The sequence below is a fragment of the Hylobates moloch genome, unplaced genomic scaffold (assembly GCF_009828535.3).
Source record: "Hylobates moloch isolate HMO894 unplaced genomic scaffold, HMol_V3 SCAFFOLD_14, whole genome shotgun sequence".
Lineage (NCBI taxonomy): Eukaryota > Metazoa > Chordata > Mammalia > Primates > Hylobatidae > Hylobates > Hylobates moloch.
Genome location: NW_026652289.1, coordinates 77,532,046 through 77,555,677, shown reverse-complemented (window position 1 = coordinate 77,555,677; position 23,632 = coordinate 77,532,046). Strand labels below are relative to the sequence as shown.

At 37.7% G+C, this 23,632-nt stretch overlaps 1 protein-coding gene across 5 annotated transcripts in view; it reads left to right on the top strand.

Moving 5' to 3' along the window:
* Positions 1 to 23,632, top strand: part of CDIN1 (CDAN1 interacting nuclease 1) — a 231,001-nt gene that overhangs the window by 152,472 nt on the left and 54,897 nt on the right. Inside the window, exon 11 of one of the 5 annotated variants that reach the window (XM_032174188.2) lies at positions 14,171 to 14,334. The exons of the other annotated variants lie outside the window; for them this stretch is intronic. Within the exon in view, the coding sequence (XP_032030079.1) occupies positions 14,171 to 14,315 (145 nt within the window). The 3' untranslated portion in view covers positions 14,316 to 14,334. Of the gene's footprint in view, positions 1 to 14,170; positions 14,335 to 23,632 lie in introns of those variants that run through there. 5 annotated transcript variants of the gene reach the window in all.

Here is a 23,632-nt window from a genome sequence, read left to right as displayed (position 1 = left end):
ATCTAAAAGTACCATTTTAAATATAAAATTATAACATCCTATATTTTCTAGTATTTTCTTATCACCAGTGTAAGTTTTTAAGTCATAAGATATAACCTAAACTTTTTTTAATCTCCAGAGTTTATTCAAAAAATCATCTAATTGGCCACTACCAAATCCATTTACAATATTTTAACCCAGTAGCAAACCCAGTATTTTTTAAATAAAGAAAATGGGTAAGAAATTCTGAACATTTATTCAAAATATGACAGAAACTTACTAGCATAGTTCTTTGTGCTCTGAAAAGTGTTTAATTCCTAAATAGTAGCACAAATCATTTTTTTGTTTAAAATGATTGTTGATGTATAATTTCAGCCTTATGTTTCTGGCAAATGAATTAGAGAGTTTATAAATCTTATATTTTAAACTTTGTTTTTTATCACTGTTTACAAAAGCATTTTCTTGAGTTACAGATATAATTTCCCAACTTAAGGAATATTAAACTAAATGTATTTCTAGATGCATCTTCGTTCAGACATTTTATATACATACATACATACATTTAAATTAAAATCTTGATTTTTTTGTATGATTTTAAAAACCTGCATTTACTTGGCACTTTAAGCACATATGCAGTATTTTCATCTTTAAGCAACAGCAAGAAAACCTGAAAATCTGAGACTCTCAGAATATACATTGATTTGGAGAAAATGTGTTCTTAATATGAATTTATCATTTACTCAACTTATATTAAAGGTTAGTTAGCCAAATGTATTTTTTTTCCTTTTTGTGAGTCGTATACATACATTAAGACAATACAAGAAGAACCATTTCAGCTTAACCTTCCAGAGATTAATCATTTTGTTTGAAGGAGTTTTGTTATTTTTTAAATCTGTGATTAGAAAAATTCATATCATATGTGTTTATATAATCATAGGCATCAAAATTGTCTCAATCTATGAATCTTAGCAGTTTGCTCTTGTAACAACTATGAGGAAATGTATTAGAATGCCTTAATTACAGAGCAAGAAAAAGAGAAGGCACAGTCTTTTCGCATATGATCTTTCAATTGTTCAGCAAAGGATAAAGAAGGCATTCAAGCATGGTTTCAAAAACTGTCAGCAATAAGAAAATGCAAGGTACTTTGTAGGGCCTTAAAGACCTTTCTGGAAAATAGATTTAATTAAAAAGTAAAATAGACTTTTCAAAGAAATCTTAAAAATGTTATAAAACTTCATAGTGTTAATATATTAATAGGGGTATTGTCTTCTTATCCTAGATGAGAAAAAGTCATCCATGAAGCTATTATATTTGATTCATACAACAGTGGAGCTTATAAATATTTTTCCTTAGGTTTGATTTAAGAGTGAGAATTATAATGCATTGGAGTATGTAACAGTGTTAAAAGGCCTACTCTTTTTGATTCACAGATGGTGATTCAATCTCACCCGTAAAGTAGGAACATCTGTAGTAGTCTTCCCCCTCCTAAAAGGAATCCTTTTACCCACATTAAAGTTTAAAATGATCAGAAATATCAGTGCATATGCTGTTTGTTTTAATTAACATGTCCATGTACACTTTGTTCATCCTTAGAACAATACTAATACTCTGTAGTCGGGTATAAGAATTCCAGAGGCACTTTATTCCTCCCCTAGTTACTTTAACTTTTATAAATTTTTTTTTTTTTAAAAAGCTCATTTATTTTCCACTGAGTTCAGTCCTAAAGCTTAATTAACAGTGTATCTCCAAGCTGAATTACAGCAGAGAAGGTTAACCTGACTCTGTGCTAAGTAGCTGTTTATAAATAACCCAAATTTGTTCTTCTAGAGCTTCAGAGCTTACATTGTCACCTCAGCCTGCCTAGCCTGTCTCAGGGTTTGGAGAGCCAGTCTGCTCTCATCCAGGCATACACACATCAGTATTTACTGGCTATTTCCAGACACCAAATATATTCATGTTTAAATTGTCTTTGTTTTAGGACACTTCATTCAAAAACAAATCAATCTCAGAAGGTTGTGTTTTTAAGTAATTACTCTTTCATTGAGAAACTGTTTCTGGGCCAGTGTTGCTATTTTTCCAACGGGTCAATGATCAGTGTATTCACTGTTCAATGTAAATAAATAAATAAAGATTAATTTGGCAGTGTACTTAAAGGCCTTATTAAAATCTCCAGTGTCTAGACTTCCATTTAAAATGACACTGGTGAACAATAGATACATAGTACAGGGACTTGTTTCCAGTTTAGCTCACACAGGGATGTAGCCACTAAAAATGTCTGCTCTATATTTCCATTAACTTGAGTTTCTCAGTTTAAATTATTATTCTGCAAAAGATACTGCAAACTACTTTGTTCCTAAATAGTCATTCAGTAGATTGAATAATACTTGAGGATTTGTTGCATTTTGACTGTAGGAAAAATAATGCCTCTGTGTGATAATGAGTATATGATTTGCATGTGTGTTGTATAATTTACAATATACATATGCATTCATCATGTTATTCTTTCAATATGATGAATTATGTCAGTTTATTGCATATGTCTGCATGTACCTCATCTCTTAATTAAAGCATTAATCACTAAAATTACCAGAGATACATAGTTTTAGTGTACTTGTAAAATTTAATGTTGATCTTTGCATAGTAATACACATATTATTTCTAATTGGTAGACTATACTAAGACATTTTAAGTAAGGATTTCCCTATTATCGTTCTATCATATCAGTTATTTTAAATATGCTTATCTTAATACATACTTACACTTTTTAACCATTTTAAATCATTTTTATTTGAGATTAATTTCCTAAATCACTAAAATTACCAAAGACATACATATGTGCATATATATGCATATTATGTGATCAACTTTAAAATTTAAAAACTATATATAGTCTTATTGTACTTTTAAAATTTAAAGTTGGTCTTTGCATATTCAAACACATTATTTCTAATTGGTAGACTGTAAGACAAGTGAAAACTCTATATTATGCTTCTATCATATCAAATTTATATATGTGATCGTAATATATACTTGCCACACACTTTAATAATTGTGTTGTTTAATAATTTTTTTCCACTTGGGATTAATTATATTTGAGTCTAATTTCCCAGCACTTAATATTAATTCATTTGCAAGTAGTAAACGTTTGCTAATCATGCAGTTCAATCCTTTAAAAGTCCACAGCTACAGAACAGAATTAAAAATTGTGATGCTTAGAGGAAACTATTTGGGAAAAAAGTTAACATCTGGTCATAGGATTTAGTTGCTAGGAGTTTGGTGTTAAGAAGGAGGCACATGTAGCATCCTCTCCCTTGGTTCATTTAACTTTTCTAAGAAAACAATTTTATTCGGTTACTCCTAAACAGTTTCTATAAGTGTCCCCATTATCTACCTTCTTAGCCCAAGACCTTGCTCCAAGGCTTCTCTGAGAAGGTAGAGAACTCCCACATATAACTTCTTTAAACCACCCCCATTTCTCTCTCTGTTTTTGCTTATTCTCTCCACTTGTCTCAAATGAAGGTGGCTTCTTATTACACTTCTTCCTTTCCTCAGTTTTCCCTCTTCCCTAGAATTGCATGGTTTGCCCTGTGCTTTGAAAATCTCCCTTGATTTACACCCTACAGCTACTGACTTACTCCCCTCTTCCCATTGTTGTCCAGTATCTTGATATTCTTTCATGCTGGTGGCCTCTACTCCCCAACCCACTTAATGGAAGAACTTGACATTCTCCCATGTTTGTTCCAAAGCCACATAGGCATGTGTCTACGAGATGCTGCTTTGATAATGAGTTGGTTATACTCCTGCATCCTACTCAATTGCATAAACATTCTCTAATTCCTAATGGAAAGGCTGAAGAACCTTAAGCCTACTCACTTGGATCTGCTGTTGATGAGTGCCTGGGATGCTGAGTTATTTCAGGGCTCTCTGCTGTTAATGTTCTAGCAATATTACCCATCCAGATCTCTTTAAAATCTTGGTAAATAATGGCTGTCCATTGCCTGCAGAGGAAAGTCAGGCCTCTTGTCTTGAAGTACATTTAAGGTCTTTCACAGTCTGACCTCCTCCTTTCCAGCCATATCTCAAGATGTTACTCCATACACTTCCCTACTTCTAGCCAAACAAATATGCCTCACACCCTTTTTAATCATTTAAAAATGCTTCACACTGGCTGGGCAGAGTGACTCATGTCTGTAATCCCAGCACTTTGGGAGGCCGAGGCGATCGGATCACCTGTGGTCAGGAGTTCAAGACCAGCCTGGCCAACATGGTGAAACCACATCTCTACTAAAAATACAAAAATTAGCCAGGCGTGGTGGCACATGCCTGTAATCCCAGCTACTTGAGAGGCTGAGGCAGAAGAATTGCTTGAACCCAGGAGGCAGAGGTTGCAGTGAGCTGAGATTGCACCACTGCACTCCAGCCTAGGCAACAGAGTGAGACCCGGTCCCAAAAAAAAAAAAAAAAAAATGCTTCACACTGCCCTTTTGCATGCCTTTGCTCCTGCAGCTTCCAATGCCTGGATCGTTCCTATTTTTGCCTTTTATATCTGACCTCCCCTTCTGCTAAATTATTCAAATAAAGTGATTCATCTAGAATCTAGACTATAGCTAACAAATATTGCATTTGAGGCTAAAGTTATGTTAGGAGCATTTGGAAAATATTAAGTAATCTGCATGTTGCCAGATGCACCACCATAATGTGAAATGATAAAGAACTAGACCAGGAGGTTTCATTTGTGTGTGCCATTGCTGTGACAGGGACTACATGGAGTACTACCTCAAGAATTATGAGGCTTTTGTGGACGGCTGACTTCTGCTAGCTCCCTTTTCTCTGTCTCTCATATCCTGTCTTACTAGTAGTCTGGATCAATTAGTTACTATCCAGCTAGTTACTATCCAGTTAATGACTCTTCATCCTTATTAGACAGTTATGGGATCAGATCACTCTACCTGTTGGGCAACCTTCGGCTGCTGTTGGGCAACCTTTGGCTGCTTATGAGTCAGAGGACAATCACTTAATCATTTGGTTGTATCCCAAGAATGTAAAGTAATTTAACCCAAATAAGAATACTCATATACCGGGAAATGCCTGGAGCTGCTTTTTGTTTAGAAAAAACATCGGGGTGTGGGAGTTACACAGGGTGTCCTAGATTGTCACATAAACTCATACTTATTAATAAAGATAATATTGTTCAAGACTATGTTTATGACCAAAATCACCAGGTCAGAACTCACCTTTACTTGACCTGTCCACAACATTTAACAAAGCTTACTGATGACTCCTTGAAACTTGACTTGGTTTATAGAGTACCACACCTTTTGGTTTTCTCCCAATCTTAGTAGCCATTCCTTCTCAATCTGCATTCACGCTTCCTTCCCTTCTAACTGTTCTCTTTATATTGGAGTGTCCCAGAGCTCAACATTTCATCCTCTTCTCTATTTTTTTGCTTGGTGATTTCATCTACTTTTGTACCATCTGCGTGCTAATACTTCCCAAAGCTATGGGTCTATACTGAACCTCTCCCTGAACTTCAGGACCCATATATCCAGCTGCCCATTCAACACCTCTGCTTGAATATATGGCAGATATCTCAAATTCAGCGTAGCCGTATCTGAATTCCAGATGTCCTTAAATGTTTTTCTCATCTCAGTTTTGACAATTCCATCTTTCCATTTGCTTAGATGAACTACCTTGGAATCATTCTTGTTTCTCTGCCTCATATGCCGCTTCTTGCAGTGGTTCCCTACGACCCAGAGTAAGAGCCAAAATCAGCCTTCGTGGCCCTAGATCGTTCTGCCCCAGTTATTGTTCTGGCCTCATCTCCTACCACACACTCCCCACTTACCCGCTCTGCAACAGCCATTCTGGCCTCTTTGCTCTTCCTCAAACTTGTCAAGTACGTTGTTGCCCCAGGCCTTTTGTGCTGACTCCCTGTTACATGAAGCACTATCCTCAGGTACATACGTAGCTCACTATCCAAAGTCAGACACGTCACCACCTTCTCAGACCTAATCTGACCCTCCCTAACAGCCTACAGCTTTCTTTTTTATGTTTCTCCATAATCCTTACCTTCTAACATGATCTGTAATATCCCTCCATTTTGTTTGCCCCACTAGAATAAAAGTTTCACAAGGACAGGGATTTTTGTCTCTTTTGTTTACACCGGTATCATTAGGATTAAAATAATAAGAGCCTATTATCTGCCAGGCACTGAATGGCTTATTTTGAATAGGCATAATGTATTTTTAAAATGTAAATATCATGTACCAATGTTAATAGCACAAACTGCTAATGTTACAACATTTAATGTTCCCAAAGTTTCTGAGACTTGGAAGGAATGTTACAAATCTAATATATATGCCATGGAAAATAAACAATCATCAGTCTTTGAGTTTTGCAGTTTGAAGAAAACAAGGCTGGGTGCAATGGCTTATGCCTATAATCCCAACACTTTGGGAGGCCAAGGTGGGAAGTTGAATTGCGGCCAGGAGTTTGAGACCAGCTGGGCAACATACCAAGATCCTGTTTCAACAACAAAAAAACAAGAACAAATTTAAAAAGCCAGACATAGTAGCGTGTACCCTGTAGTTCCAGCTAGTTGGGAGGCTGAGGTGGAAAAATCCCTTAAGCCCAGGTGTTTGAGCATACAGTGAACGGTGATGGTAACCCTGTACTGAAGCCTAGGCAATAGACTGAAACCCTGTCTCTAAGTGCAAAACAAAACAAAACAAACAAACAAACAAACAAAAGACAGGCTGTCCCCTCTCTCCCTTGCTTTGGTTTTACTGGGAAGCCCACTGCAATTTCTGAGAGAAACAATATCAACTTAAAGAAAAATTACTGGTATTGTTTTATATGTTATCAGTATGTTTGGAGATGGTGTTACAATATACTTATAAAGCCATTTATAGGAAATGCACACTGTGACATGTATTTTAACCATTACTGGCAAGTATCAAACTTCAAAATTAATTATGCAAATATTCCAAATGTTAGCAAGTTTAAAGTAAAGCATGAGATGATGTCTTGGATCCAGCTGAAAATAAGTATGTATTCTCCTATTATTACCATTTTGATTACTGAAAATTATACTAAAATCATGTTATTGAATTTAGAAGATCCATAATGTTGGCCATCTCTGCACATATCACATCCAAAAAAATTGAAAAATTAGTATTCTGAATGAAATATACAAAGTTTTCTTTTTTTAAACTCTGATTGAATATGTATCTAGAATGTCATATTTACTACAGGAATCCACATTACTTAGCAAAAACAACAAATTTATTTTGTACTGGGAAAGGGCTTGCCCGAAAGTTTCACTGAATATGGTTTGTTGAAAATGCTCTCCAAACAAAAGTTGGGTGGTCGAATAATTTTGGAAAATGTTGCCTGCTACATTAGAATATTAAAGGCTCTGAGAAATTCTGTGTCAAGGAAACATGTTTATCATTGTTTAACCCTACATTTCTTAAACTTATTTGATGAAGGACCTCTTTTTTGCATCTAATACCTGTGTCCGCTTTGGAATGCCCTCTTGGACTCTCTTGTGTGGATGATAATCAAATCTCTGGTGGGATATGAGTGAGGTAGATGTGGGGCATGGGGAGTACCACTTTTAAGCTACGTAAGAGGAGATAGTAAATATACTTGGGCATCCTAACAAATCGTACCTGTCATAACTGAAAAGCCCAAATGACAATCACCTTAGATCCGAGATTATGCAGGGACCAGACAGACAACAGAAAGGACTGGAAACTGTGGTAATACTGAGAGATGGTAGTGCTTCTACGTGAAACAGCCCTACTCAGCTCAGCTCATGTGGCTATGGAGATATAATGGTCCCACTATGGCCAAATCTCCTAATTCTTCAAGTCATGCTGAATATCAAAATTTTTATGGGCCGGGTGTGCTGGCTCACGCCTGTAATCCCAGCACTTTGGGAGGCCGAGGTGGGCAGATCACCTGAGGTCAGGAGTTCGAGACCAGCCTGACCAACACAGAGAAACCCCATCTCCCATAAAAATACAAAATCAGCCAGGCGTGGTGGTGCATGCCTGTAATCCTGGTTACTCTGGAGGCTGAGGCAGGAGAATCGCTTGAACCCAGGAGGCGGAGCTTGCGGTGAGCTGAGATCGCACCATTGCTCTCCAGCCTGGGCAACAAGAGCGAGACTCCATCTCAAAAAAAAAAAAATTACGTTTGCTCTCCTGAATTTCAAATTATTTTTTTATTTTTATTTATTTTGAGACAAGGTCTCACTCTCTCGCCCAGGCTAAAGTGCAGTGGCACGATCATGGCTCACTGCAACCTCTAGCTCCTGGGCTCAAGCAATTTTCCTACCTCAACATCCCAACTAGCTAAGAATATAGGTGTGAACCACCACACCCAGCTTTTTTAAAGAATTTACTGTGATGGCCTGGGCTATCTCCTACACTTTAAATAGTGACAATTAATTCTGTAGTTTCAGGGCACTGAAACAAAATATATCCCAGAACTACCCTGACGCATGACCTCTGCTTTATGAGGAATTGGTACAGCAGCATAAAAAAGAGAGGCATATGGGGTAACCAGTGCACTCCTGCCAAATAATCAAACCCTGGTAGAAACAACACAACTTTACTTTCCATATTTTCTAGACTGGAGTATTTCCAACTAGTTCTAAGTGTTTAAGTCTGAAAAACTTCAAAGACCAGTTGACATCATTGTCTTCATCAAATAATTATAATGACAATTTAATATTTGAAAAGCTTTTTTTTTTTTTTTAATTTACAAAGTACTAGCATTGAAAAATAAAATGATGCTCTAGGGGTCCTAGTTTCCTAGGGCTGTCATAACAGAATACCACACAGACTGGGTGGCTTACAGGATGGAAATTTATTTTCTCACAGTTCTGGAGGCTGGAAGGCTGACATCAGAGTGTCGGCAGGGCTGGTTCTTTCTGAGTGTCATGAGGAGAGGATTTGTCCTCAGCTTGTAGAAGGGCTTCTTCTTCCTGTGTCTTCACATCGTCTTTCCTCTGTAATACCTGTGTCCAAGTCTCCTCTTCTTGTAAGGACATCAGTCATTCAATTAGGGACACCCTAATGACCTCATTGTAACTTAATTTCCTCTGTAAAGACTCTGTCCCCAAATACAGTCACATTTTGAAGTGCTGGAATTTAGGGCTTCAACATACAAAGTTTTTGGGAGGTACATAACACTAGGAAAGAACTTTGTGGAGTAAAATGAGGGCTGTCTCTGTGGTTTGGGTTTTGGTTTTTTGGTTTATTTAAATACTTAAAAATTAGATTCAAAATCTTAACCGTAATATTTTATCCATAAGCCAGGAAAAGTTCCTTTGTGAACTGAAAATAAAAGAGTAGATGAAACCAATTATCCAAATAAAAGAGTAGATGGAACCAAATGTCCAAGTGTCCAGGGATCTACAAAAACTAGTGTGCATATGTGAGATACTAGGAAAGGAAGGATTGAAATTACAGGTCATTCATTTGGACCACCTTCAAAGACCCAACTAGACAAGAGCAGCTGGAAGCCAATTTATATCTATAAATACATAAAATAGAGTATAAATGGAATAATATGTAAAATGAGATATGAACCCTTACTGTTAACATTGACATGTTCTAATGCATAAAAGTTCTTAGTAGTCTAAGCCTATGCAAAACAATTTCTTTGTTTTGCTTTTGTTTTCTCTTTAGTGTTTGTTCGTTAATACACAGGAAAACAACAAATCAGTACATTAAGTTTTGATGGCCAACAAAGAAGGCAAAAATCAAACAGAATCTCAAATTCAACGTTGATTATGTAAAATAAGCTTTTTCAGGTCACCTTTATTTTGTGAACTGCTTTCTCACAATTTTCTTTATACCATCATAGATTTCTGAGACCCCAGTGTGCTTGAGTTGAGACCTTCTGAAGTCTTCCTGTTGTTGGTTTGCCTGTGTAGAATAAGTATTTCCAAATGCAGGCCAGTTTTCTTTCAAAACTGCAGCAGATTGCTGAAGTTCACTCATTCACACATTCATTCATTTATTCATTAAACTGGTACCTTGTGCTGGGTACAGGTGTAGGCAATAAAGATAAAAGATAAGCATGGCCTCAAGCCTCAGTAAGCTCATGGTCTCGTAAAATAAACAAAAATGTAAACAAGGAATTTTAGGATGTTAAGTCAGTAGCGACTAGCTTGGTTTCTCAGAATGGAAATAGTCATTCAAGCCAGAGGGAATGGGAAGACCCATGAGTTGAGTCATAAGAAAAGCACAAAGGTTTTCTAGGTAACCTGTTAAAAGGCAGACCAAATTACCTGGCATGAAAGTGGAGAAGTTTGAAAATAGATAGTATATTAAAGAAATGGTAAGTACTTTGGTATTTCTGAAGTATCAGCTGTGTGTCAGGATAGAGAAGATGATATTGGAGAAGTAAGACGAGCCAGGTCATTTGGGGGAAAAATCACTTCGGCAGTGGGGAGCCTTTGAACTATTTTAATTAGGGAAGTAGCATGATCATATTTTTATTTAGAAAGACTGTATGAGCAGCAATATGGGGAATAGATTGGAAAGGAAAGTCACTGAGTCAAATTTATTTAAGAAATAAGCAGTAGATAATCTTAGCAAAGTCATAGAGCACGGTGCTTAGCCTAAACATAACCTGCTACCTGTACTAAAACACACAAAGATATTCCGTGTTCTGCAACATCTCTTTTCAGTATCAAGTCCCAAAAGTGCCGTGTCCTCTTTTAATCTAATCAAATGCAACAACCAGAACTAATCCTAGCATCAGTGGATGCTGCAGTCAGGGTCCCTGCAACTTCTGATGCTTGAAACCCAGGTATGGAGTGAGTATTATGTATACCCTCAGTGTTCCAAGGTGTAAAGAGAAACTATGAGGCAGGCCAGGTGCAGTGGCTCACACCTGTAATTCCAGCACTTTGGGAGGCTGAGGCAGGAGGGATGCTTGAGCCCAGGAGTTTGAGACCAGCCTGGGCAACATAGTGAGACCCCATCTCTACAAATTATAATATTAACTGAGCATGGTGATATGCGCCTGTGGTCCTGGCTACTTGGGAGGCTGAGGTGGGAGGATTGCATGAGCCCTGGATGTCGAGCCTGCAGTAAATCATGATCATGCCACCGCACTCCAGCCTGGGCAACAGAGGGAGACCTTATCTAAAACAAAATAAAACCAAAAAAACACGAGGCCTTCTATAAACCCATTGACTTAAGCATTTTATTCTTCATTCTAAAGACATTTTTTGTCTTTTTTTTTTTTTTTCATAAAAAGTCTCTGAAAATTTTGGTTTTCTATTTCCCTGAAATTTACTAGACCTTCTTGAAATCCATCATCAGATGATTGACTTTGCAAACATTTTTTTCTGTCCTTCCATTTTTGTACAGAGGAATTCTGCAATGAGGGGACATAGCAAAAAAAGGCCCACTTTCCTTGCAGGCTCTTCAGAGCAACATCTGCTTCAGTGGAGACAGCAACAGACTACTGAGTACTTCCCCCAGGCCTCTGGTCCACACCCACAGCCCTGTTATCCTGGTTTCTCCATAGGGGAGCAAATGTCAACCAGCCACATTAGCATCTTTTTTATGTTCATTAAGAAGCCAGAGGATTATTGGTTCTGAATATCTCTCTAGCTGCATCCTGGGATCTAGGTCTCCCTCAGGGTGGTCTGATTGCCCTTTCCAGTGTACCAAATTCACATAAACTCCTTGAGAGCAAGGGTAATATCTTCACTCATTAAGTTGGTACCTCTTGACCACCTACTATGTTCACCATTCTGGGAACCAGGAATGCAGAAATGAACAAGACAGATGTGGGCCCTATCCTTAGGGATCTCATACTGTGATGAGCAAGACAGAAAATAAACAAGTAAATGAATGAATACATTTTTTTCAAATCGTGATAACGTGATCAGGTAAGGTTTTTCCAACCACCTGTGATAAAATAAATCTCCATAAATGTTTGAGTTGAATCTCATTTCACCAAATTGAATTGGACCCCCTCTGCACATCAAACTGAGACGGTAACTTTGAAAATGGCCTTCAACTATACTGCTGTTTTGTATTCAGCTCTAATTAGCCCATGTGTAATTTGAGACATTGAATGTTTTGGCTATAGGACATCTCTGTGGCATGAAGTTTTTCTGATATAGGGCCATTGACCTGAGTACTGCCATGTCTAGCTTTCTACATCCCAGAAGCAGCTGAGTACCTGTAATATCATTATTTGCAATCACTTTTGTATATATCCATAAGCCAGGAAGCAGAAAGGGCGAATAAGTGGTGATGTTCTTTTTGTCTGTATACTTGAGAGTATATGTATGAGCAGATTATGATAAATGCATCTTAATGGAAACCCAGCCAGGGTTATACATACAGTTTAAACATCAGAGGTTTCTGATAGATTATAATAAAACTCAAGGGAAAAAAATTGCACTTTTCCAAGCATTTGTAGAGCTGTGATTCATTTTTACCATTAAAATATTTATATTAAGTTAAACACTTCATTTGTTATCAGCCCAGGACCCTATAAAAGATAAGTAAATTTGTCATTATTTTCCATTAAATTTCCACTCTGTGATAAGTACTGAACTTTTAAAGACATGATGCTGGCCAGAATGAACTTATTATATATATTTTTAAATTAACCATTTGTTCAACTTTGGTATATATTACATTCTGAGCAATCTAATTCTGGCCTCATTATTATTTTAAACAACTATTACTTTCCAAAAATATGGATGGTTCACTGTAGAGAGCTCTAAATGACAAGTCTGTTGAACTTTCAAAACAACTGTTAACTAGTTTTCTTCCTCATCTGTAATATTATTCTATTATTGATGTTGATTTTATGCATCTATCAATAAATATGAATATATTACTTTTAGATACTCTTAGGGTATAAGCAGAGAATTGATTCATATCAGTTAAACTAACTCATTTAAGAATATTACTTATGAGGCCGGGTGCAGTGGCTCATGCCTGTAATCTCAGCACTTTGGGAGGCCGAGGCGAGTGAATCACCTGAAGTCAGGAGTTCAAGACCAGCCTGGCCAACATGGTGAAACCCTGTCTCTACTAAAAATACAAAAATTAGCCAGGCGTGGGGGTGGATGCCTGTAATCCCAGCTTCTTGGGAGGCTGAGGCAGGAGAATCGCTTGAACCCAGGAGGTAGAGGTTGCAATGAGCCGAGAGCACGCCATTGCACTCCAGCCTGGGCGACAGAGTGAGACTCCATCTCCAAAAAGAAAAGAATACTACTTATGAAAAATTGTTCAAATCATAGGACACAGAAATATATACAGAAAACAGTTTTTAGTACAATTAGAGCGAAAGGAACAGGATCCAGGTAAAGAAAAGCTTCGTGTGACACCACAGACTTCAGTGTCTCTGGGGCAGTGCTGATCGTTTTGTTGAGCAAATTGCTAACACAATTCATTTGATATGTGGCAGTATTATTAAGCTACCATGTAGAAGACCAATTAGAGGTGTTTGGTTTGTGGGGCTCTTTGTTTTTGGAAGTTTGTTTTGTTTGTCTGTATTGAGGAGTGGAAATAGTAAAGAGACTGGGGAGAGAAGGCCAGGTGGGAAGTTATTGCTGAAATACAAGTGCAAAATAGAAAAGGAACAAAAATAGATACATGGAAATGGAGAAAACATATATAGGATATTAAGGACGTGTATTGTCCTCTTCTGTTACATTTAGGTTGGGAAGAAAGGTATTTATGATAGGAGTAGTTACATTCCTTATATTCAGTACCATTTAAATCATTTGCATTGTTTAGTGTCCAACTTATTTGCACCAGGACTTGAACTGAGTGCTTCTGAGTTCTGGTGTGCTATGTTCTTTGTTTTAATGCTTCATCTATTTCAAAAACAAAAACAAAACAAAACTGTTACCTGCATATCATACATCTATATGCATATCATATATAAATATATGGTTACACACACACACAGCTACTTTATGAGTAAAAGAAAACAAGGTATCATTAAAAGTTGGAAACGTGTCTTTTTTTTTTTTTTTTGAGACAGGGTCTCACTGTTGCCCAGGACCATGGCTCACTGCAGCATTCTCGTCCCCCTCTTCCAGGCTCAAGTGACCCTCCCACCTCAGTCTCCCAAGTAGCTGGGACTGCAGGTGCATGCCACCATGCCCAGCTAATTGTTCTATTTTTTGTAGAGATGGGATCTCACAATGTTCCTCAGGCTGGTGTGGAACTCCTGGGCTCAGAGATTCTTCTGCCTCAGCCTCCCAAACTGCTGGAATGACAGGGGTGAGGAAACATTTTCTACCAGGATTCTTTCTGAAATGTGTTTGTAAATAACAAAAACATTTTCAAATTGTTGGAAATTTCTTAGCAGTTAGTGCATTAAAAAAAAAAAAAGTTTCAACTAGCATGTGTCTCCTCATCTTAAACAATGAGTAGCAACGTTTGGAAAATGTTTGTTATATTATCTCTCTAAATAAAAGTTGGTAGTTCCCATAACACTTGTAACAAACATTTCTGGGTGACAAAATAATTTGCCTTTCAGGTCATTCCCAAGTACATTTATTTTTAAAGCATTTATGCACAGTTTCAAGGGCTCCCAAAAAAGAAGCGGCTGTTGCACGGCTTCAGTTGGCCTAGAGTTTTCATTTATTCCATGCTCTTTTTTATAAGTAAACTTTTCTCAAAGTTGTGTTTCTCTTCTTAACTTTCATTCATAAAGGTAAGTGTCTTTATTTCCTTGAAAAGCTTTATAAGCACATTCATTAGAATTAAGCAGAAATTTTCATTAAAATAATCACAGACTTACAGTCTTCTTAGAGCTGGCCAAGATCTCTCTTAGATAAAATCTAATTTCTTGAGTGAAGAAACCGAGGCCCAGGGAGATTTAAGTCACTCAGTGTTGAACACTAATCAGTGGGTTGACTAACATCTTTAAAAACAGAAATGAATTAACATTTATGGTAGGAATTGTTTTACTTTCACCAACACTTAGTATTATATAATTGCTATCTACCACTTTGACATAGAGAACTCTTTGAATACCAAAACATTTTTCCTAATAATTAGTGGCAGCCAATAATATTATCAGACCTTGAGCCAACCACATGCTGACCTAATAATACAAGACCTGAGGATTTTTCACACTGAGTCTTGTTCCCTTGCTGCTACATAACACTACACTGTGCGTTAAAATCAGCTAATGAGGATTTTAAAAATTTAACCGTGAAGGGAAATAGTCTAGAAGTTATTTAATCATTAGTTACAACCCAAGAAGCAATACAGCTGAGTAGAAAGGGCACAGGTCTGGGGGAGTGGCAGTGGGAAATAACTTTGGTTCTCATTTGGTCTCATTTGTATGACCTGGGGCAAATCTCTCGGTTTCTCTCTGTTTTTTTACTCATCTGTAAAATGGGCACACTTTGGATTCTTATAAGGATTGAGTGAGCTTAGATATACATAGTGCCTGGCACATAATACACATTTGACAACAGGTAACTAGAAGTACTTGATGGAAAGTATCTGTACGTAAACCAGTGCGTGCCAAGTTAAGGTAAATAGATACGGGATGAGATGTTTTGCAGTCATTGCTGGGTCTTAGTTTGTGACTTTGTTATAATTCTGTGCTGTGGCACAGATGCCATAGCCAGATATCTCACTTTTCAATGTGACACTGCTAAGAATCCGAACACTTCTGCAGGACAGAAACCAGTGCACTGACGAACTGTCTCCTTGCCCAACAAAGTTTGCCTCCAGCAGATGCCTTTTTATTTTCCTTTTTTTCCTCTCTCACAACAGCTGTTTCCCTGTTTTTGGAACCACATAGTGAATTAAGGTTAGTAATTTCACTTTCCAAGATCTCAGATACTTGAGAAGTTAGCACATATTTTTTCCATTTTAGATTTAGGTACCAAAAAAGTAAAAACAAAACAAACAAACAGAACGTGCAGCCATCAACTGGGGGGTACATTCACCACTTGGGATTATTTCAAAGCAAAAGTACATTTACTAGATCCATGTGACTTCTGATTTGAGGGTCGGTTTTTTAAAAACATCACCAACCACAGACTTGTAAAGTTTGCAGAAACTGCCGACAGACCCAAAATGCTAAAGGTTGTAATCTCTTGAAAGGAGTTGGTTGATTTTCCTGTTGCCCCTCCTATCAACTTTAACCTCCAACCTTCTCCGGCATGTATCACTACAAATAAAACTGCTGAGGTTTGACAAGAGGATATAAAGTCAGTAGGCCATCGCACAGAGACGGCCACGTGATTTTCTTCAACCTGAAATGAATGCTCTTTAAGTCGGGCTTTTCAATAGGAAGTCATAAACACTCACTTGTATTGCTTTAAGTTTTAATAATTACTGTTCCAAAAAACCCCAGAAATATACATATTAAATGATGTTTGACAACTGGAATTTAGTGGTTTTGTTATTGGTTGTCTTAGACCATTAACTTGGATTTCTGTTCTGAATTTTAATGTATACGATTTCAAGCAAGCAGCATATGATACTGATATAAACATGGCATTTGTATACTGCATTATAAATGAATTTTTAGCTTGTGATTAAGACAAACCAGATGACCTAAAGCAAACAATGTGTTTGTATTGCACTGGTGACTTAAAAATAATGCCCTGCCCTGGATTCACCTGCAGTGCCTTTTGTCCTTTAGGGAACTGGAGGCATGTGGCTCATGTGGCATTTAAGCTCACCAAGGTTTCTGAAGTTTCATTATTTATATAGATTTCTCAAATAATTCCACTGTCTGTGGAAATTATTCATCCTACACTAGATAAATGCTGTCTTATGAAGTCTGTGGCACGATTCAGTCTGAACTCAGCTGGCTGTCTGTTGCTAGATCGGATCTGAACATTAGGAATGGGATGCTGTTGCATCAATAATTGAACAGTGGTTCTTCTTTTAAAAAGCAAAAACAAAAAAGTACATCTGTGTTTTTGTCAAGGCCAGCTTATTAGCTCCCAAACAACCATAGAGAGGTGGCCTACCTGTCCAAGTGTTCTTTTTTCACGCTGATTTTCTCCTATCTATGTTATTTTCACCAGGCCATTGAGTGAAGGGAGGACACAGGTTCTGAAGGAGCAGTGAGTCTGAGAAGTAAAGGGCATTGGTGCTGGAGGTGGGAGACAGGGCACCGACCAGGTCCCCCGACCTTTTGGCCACCTCAGCAGAATCCTGCCTTTTAGCAGAGCCAGGATACCTTCTGCAAATGCACTGTGTTGCCGTAATGAAAATGCCTCTGTTTGAAACTCCAGACCCAGTCACCTGAGCATTTCAGCTCTTCCTGAGCAGGATCCAGAGCCTAGAAAAGATTTATGTGTTGGTTTGCGGTGGTGCTGTGGTGGAGGCACAGGAGAGGGGAAGAAGAGACAAATCCAAACCACAAAACCTATGTGGGTATGACTGTCATCTTAGAATTCTTAGGGAGCTACATTTTTGTATGTTCCTTATGGCAAAAAACTGTTGAGACCATTAAGAACCTCCCTCATTCGTCCCATGAAACAGTGCAATTTTATTCTATAAATCCAAATGCTAATTGTTAACAACAGCTGTAGTAACCCATTGCATTTATTCAGCACCTCCACATTCATTATTTTGTTTGAGCTAACCACTCCTCTAGGAAACTGAAAGCATTTTAATGGATAGGAAAGCAAAGGCTCAGAAAGATAAAGTGACTTGTCCAATATTAATTCATTAGTGTCAGAGCCAGGATTTCAGCATCTACTGTGTACCAGGCATCCAAGGATGGGTTTGATTCCTTCCCTCAAGGTGCTCACAGTCTGTGATGTGTGGGGTTGAGGGTGACGTTGCTGATAGCTCAATACTTAACATACAGCAGGAGGGAGCACTGAGGCGGTGGCTTGAGCTCAGTCTGTGGGAGGAGACCTGTTTTGATCCAGCTGCCCTCATTCCAAGTAAGGGCAGTTTTAAGAATTAGCTGTTTGGCCAATTGAAAAATATCTTCCCATTTTAACTCACTGAATTGCCAGTTCCAAAACTTTTTAAGATACAGCTATACTATAATTATAAAAGAGGCCAACCTTATAACTCAACTGCTGAAAAGGGAGACAAAGACCTACAAAACTTATTAGGAAAAGCCATGGAGATCAGCAGGTGGAGGTGTGGGGCTAGTTGGGTGGACAACTCAGAGGTAAAAAAGCAAACAAACAAAATCATAGATAGGACAAGAAAAAGCATATGTATTTTTGCTAATATGAAATGCCAAAACCTCCCCTCTAACATTTAGACAGTACGGGGTAAGGGAAGCCCAGTCTGATTGATTTAGGTATTTTAAATTTTAGATCAATATCCACAAAATGAATATTTTTGCTACTTAACTAAGTGTTCTTTATGTTTGCTTTTACCAAGAACTTCATTCCATTTTTGTTGATAAAAGCATATATATATATGCTTATTTTATATACATATATATATATATATATATGGCACTAATAGAGTTAAAATAGGCATACATGTGGTTGAGAAGAGATTTAATTCATCTCTTAATGCCATGCAAATTCCTAGGTATTCCTGAAAACAATGTTCTAAAAGCACTCAGTGTTGCCTAGGTGGAAGACTCTAAAGTTAATTTGAGACCCAGGCACAGCGGCTCACGCCTATAATCCCAAAACTTTAGGAGGCCAAGGTGTGTGGATCGCTTGAGGCCAGGAACTTGAGACTAGCCTGGGCAACATGGTGAGACCCCATCCCTACTAAAAATTAAAAAAAAAAAAAAAAATTGCTATTTGCAACCATTGTGGAAGACAGTACAGTGTGGCGATTATTCAAAGATCTAGAAGTAGAAATACCATTTGGCCGGGTGCGGTGGCTCACGCTTGTAATCCCAGCACTTTGGGAGGCCAAGGCGGGTGGATCACGAGGTCAGGAGATCGAGACCACGGTGAAACCCCGTCTCTACTAAAAATACAAAAAATTAGACGGGCGTGGTGGCGGGCGCCTGTAGTCCCAGCTACTCGGAGAGGCTGAGGCAGGAGAATGGCATGAACCCGGGAGGCGGAGCTTGCAGTGAGCCGAGATCGCGCCACTGCACTCCAGCCTGGGTGACAGAGCGGGACTCTGTCTCAAAAAAAAAAAAAAAAAAAAGAAATACCATTTGACCCAGCAATCTTATTACTGGGTATATAACCAAAGGAATGTTAATAATTCTGTTATAAAGATACATGCATGCGTATGTTCATTGCAGCACTATTCACAATAGCAAAGACATGGAATCAACCCAAATGCCCATCAATGATACAGTGAATAAAGAAAATGTGGTACATATATACCATGGAATACTATGCAGCCATAAAAAGGAACAAGATCATGTCCTTTGCAGGTTCGTGGATGGAGCTGGAAGCCATTATGCTCAGCAAACTAACGCAGGAACAGAAAACCAAACACTGCATGTTGTCACTTATAAGTGGCTGCTGAACAATGAAAACACATAGACACATGGGTGGGGGAACAACACACACTGGATCCTGTTGGGGGTGCAGGGGAGGGAGAGCATCAGGAAGAAGAGCTAATAGATGTTGGGCTTAATACTTAGGTCATTGGTCGATAGGTGCAGCAAACCACCGTGGCACATGTTTACCTATGTAACAAACCTGCCCATCTGTACATGTACCCCAGAACTCGAAATAAAAGTTGATGAATAAAAACGATTTACCGTCATTTAAATAGCTTAGATTCTGTTGCCTATAAATATAGGGCACTACATTTTTATTTATGCAGGATAACTGTCCTGGTTATGCCAAAGATATATTAAATATAATGTTTAATTGATGACTCAAAACATACCTCAAGTTTATCTTTCTAGAACTTTGTATATCAGAAGATGAAGTAGATGAGGCTGCCATCTGTCTGCATTGACTCTCAGTTGTTTGGTCTGTTGACTTTCTCCTCCCAATGACAACGCTGTCTGTTTTGAAGTGACTTTTAATTTGTTGAATATTGGTGGTGAGTGGAAAATGAATGTAAATGAAATATCATGTTGCTGGAGCAGGTACAAGGGATGTGAATGAAAGCTTCCTGTTTTATGGGCTGCTGAGAGGTGATAGCTCTTAAAAAGCAGTCTGCTAAGTGATCCCAAGCTAATGCAAATTAACAGTTGTTTTCTTTCAGAACTGTGTGACTGAATAAACATTTACCATTTGTTTCATTTCTACTCATCTCTTGAAACAGTTGCTACAGGTCTTAATAGTAAGACTCGAAACATATAATGTATTAGCCTTGGCACATCAAAATATTGTTCATCTTCCAAACTTGAGATATTCCAGTTTGGCTTCTCACTGAGTTTATAATGTTCTGAGGGTATGTATCTAAAAACGCATCTTACTAATCTCCTGGAATTGATTTTTTTTTAAAAGTCCCTGTAACTTGTCACTATTCCCAGCTTAAACATGGTCTGTCAATTGTGAGATTGATGAGCATTGTGGTACATTTCAATCTTAGGAGGGGCCTGAATAAGAAATTTAAACCATTAAATAGTATTTTGGAAGAGAGACGTATGATATTTGTGCAAAATAATAATGAGGTTAAAAATGGAATTTTAGCCTTAGCTGAAAGAGCAATGCCTCCTGCTTTTTTGTGCAAGCCTTTCGCGTGATTCAATGTGATCACCTTTTCCCATAGCACCACTGCAGCAACTGTGAGGGGTAAAGAATTTCCGCAATTGAACAACAGTATCAAATAAATTCATTTTAGGAACTCTCCTAAAGGTTTATTCCAATCGTTAACATTCCTGGAGCTGGTGGTGTCTGCCAAGTGCTCAGCGCTAGTTCACAGGCAGCAAATTTAGCATGACAAAGTTGCTCCCATTTTGCAAATGGGAAACCTGGAGCCCCAAATGGAGCCTCTCACAGTAAACTGCAGAATGGAGATGAGATCCTAGAGATACAGTATAAGGGATTATCTGGGATCATGTAGATGGTTTGCAGTTGCCTTTGTATGGCTACCGGGTTAGATCATTCTTGGCAAGTTTGGTGAATTAGTATCCTATTCCTGAATCCCATTTCAATACCTAGCTTGGAACTCTTCCACTCCCTGAAAACTTCCATTGAAATTTTTATCAATGGTATTTGCATAGACAAAATGGAATCAAACTATTGACATGTACTTTTTTATTAAAAAAAAAGCAAATTTATGTGAATGGTTTGTCAGTGGAGATAATTTAGCCAAAGGCACCTGTCTTCTCTAAGGACTCTGCCTGAAAAGACTTTTAGGGGGAGCTTGGTGAATTTTTTGTCTTTAAAATAAAGCTGTTTTTGAGGTATAAGAGGAGCTTGGTTTTCGAAATGGCACAATGAATAACAAAAGACCCTTTTCACCCCCCAAAAAAGGACTAAAAAGAACATTTGTTAGACTCTTGGGGAGGAATTGTGCTGTTAACATAAAAGTCTAGATACAAGAAAAGGGAAAATTGGAAGAAGAGGAGCAGCAGGTAATACTGGAGAAATGCTGGACCCTGAAAGCAACTTGTTTTACAAAGATGATTACACTCAAGTTTGGGTTCAAAACGTAAGAAAGCATGCTTATAGTGAATAAAACAGCTAGAAGATAAAACTTAGCAGAACATCCTGCCGTTTTGTACACACTTATGCATGGGTATGCATGTGTTTCTCTCTCCATTCCTTCCTCTTCTCCCACAGTAGCCCTATAAGTATATTCTGGCAGACAAGTGGCCAATAACCAGTTTTCATAATGGAGGTCAGGCGATTTGTATTTCTGGATTTTTAGAATAGACAGGGCTTATCATTGATTTGAAGATGGAAAGTACACTATTTCACTACCCCCTGTCATTTAGTGGATGTGGTTCTTGAGTATGTCCAGAATTATATGGTTGTTAATGTGTCTTGAGCCCTGACCTAAACTGTACATGAGAAGGCACTTTAAATATTAAAATGCAGAACGAACAGAATTGCTTATGCAGTAGGAAAGTGCACAGTATTCAAAAGTCAGGCCTAATCTTTTTATGGGGCAGATATTGTGCATGCTACATTTCTGTCCAAAATATAACTCTTGAAAACTCCCTCTTTAACAAAAGTACTAAGTTGACGGTCTTTCTTAAAAAAAAAAAAAAAAAAAAAAAAGCCAAGTAACGGAATATATAACTTCAGAGTTATCAAATATGTTTATCCCCGTTACATGTCAAAGTTTAAGTGCTGTGTTTTGTATATACAGTCATCATGATATTTGAAAAGGCCATAAAGAAAAACAATTATATAATTGTTTTTAAAGAACGTAGAAGCGAGGATAAAAAGGCCTTTAGAAACTAGAGAACAGTATTAACAATTATAGTACCTGAAGTCAAGCTGCAAAATTCTGTCCTAATTATTGGTGATGATTAATTAAGCGTAAAGTTACACGCCTTGAAAGAATTTCAGAATTATTTTTCTTTGATTTTTCTACCAAAAAAAAAGGCCCACCCCATCATTTTCTATTTTAGCAGTTTCCACAACTTAAACATTAAATTCTTATTGTTTGATTTCTGTTATATTAGTAGTGTGTGTTTTGCAATTCTAATCTTCACGTTTTTCTTTCTTTATCACTGAAGTAGGCCTTTTGAAGCTGGGAAATTTTTCATAGCAATATTGACAGTGTTCACATTTGCATGATGACAGCCAAGGAATGGAGCAGTAATTTTTGAAATTGCAGAAGTATTTAGAACACTGATAAAAGCTGAAATATATTTTTGATGGATTGAAGTTAAGCATACATGATTTTTCCTGCTGTCAAAAGGCTCTGAATTTAGTGAATATTTGCCTGCTGTGAGAATGCAAGATTAACATCACAACCATCACCCGGGCACCCAAACCCTGCAATTTAATAGCTTTTTAGGTTCTTTCCTTTTTCTAAACAGCAATTAATCTCATTTTAGTACAATTTTCTCGTTTCTGAAGTCGCTCATTGAATCGCTGTTTTGTTCATATTTGGCTTCAGCTCCTCTGCATAGCCATTAAAGTCCCAATTAATGTCACCTTTAGCTGAAGAGTACTCATTTTTATTGAGAAAATGACAGTTGCTGCCATGAGTAGTGCAGTGTAATATACATTAATTGCCCTGTAACACTGGTAATTACGAGTTTTTCAAGCCTCTCAGTAAACTGTCATGCCTAGACAAGACTGTGCTAAAATAGATTACTCATTAGGGAGACCTGTCCTATTTTCTGGTGAGTTCTTAGTGTTGGTTTAAAAAAAAAAAAAAAATCTTGAGCTTGAACAAATAGTTGCCAAGAGCAATTTCCTACAACAATATCCTCATGTTGGGTTTTTCAGCCATCACTTAAGATTGCGGTCAGCAAACAGACAGGGTGCAGTGGACGCTACAGATGTTGAATCTTGAGCCTTTATTTATGTGGATCACAAGAGCGAACTTAAGGGCGCTTCATTCAGGGTTGAATATAGAGTGTAACTGAAGAGTGCTCCTAGAGGGTGTTGTGTTAAAACAGGTTCATTCCCTGGTATTTCAAGAATATGGGAGAGAACCAGTGTGCCACACTTACCAGGTCTTTATCACCTCTGTGCTGAGTCCAGCAAGGAGAAGTGTTGATGCCTTTATTCAACAAATTCCTATGAGTCCTGGAGTAGATAAATAAGTTTGACACTGAACATGGCGAGCTTTATTGGTTT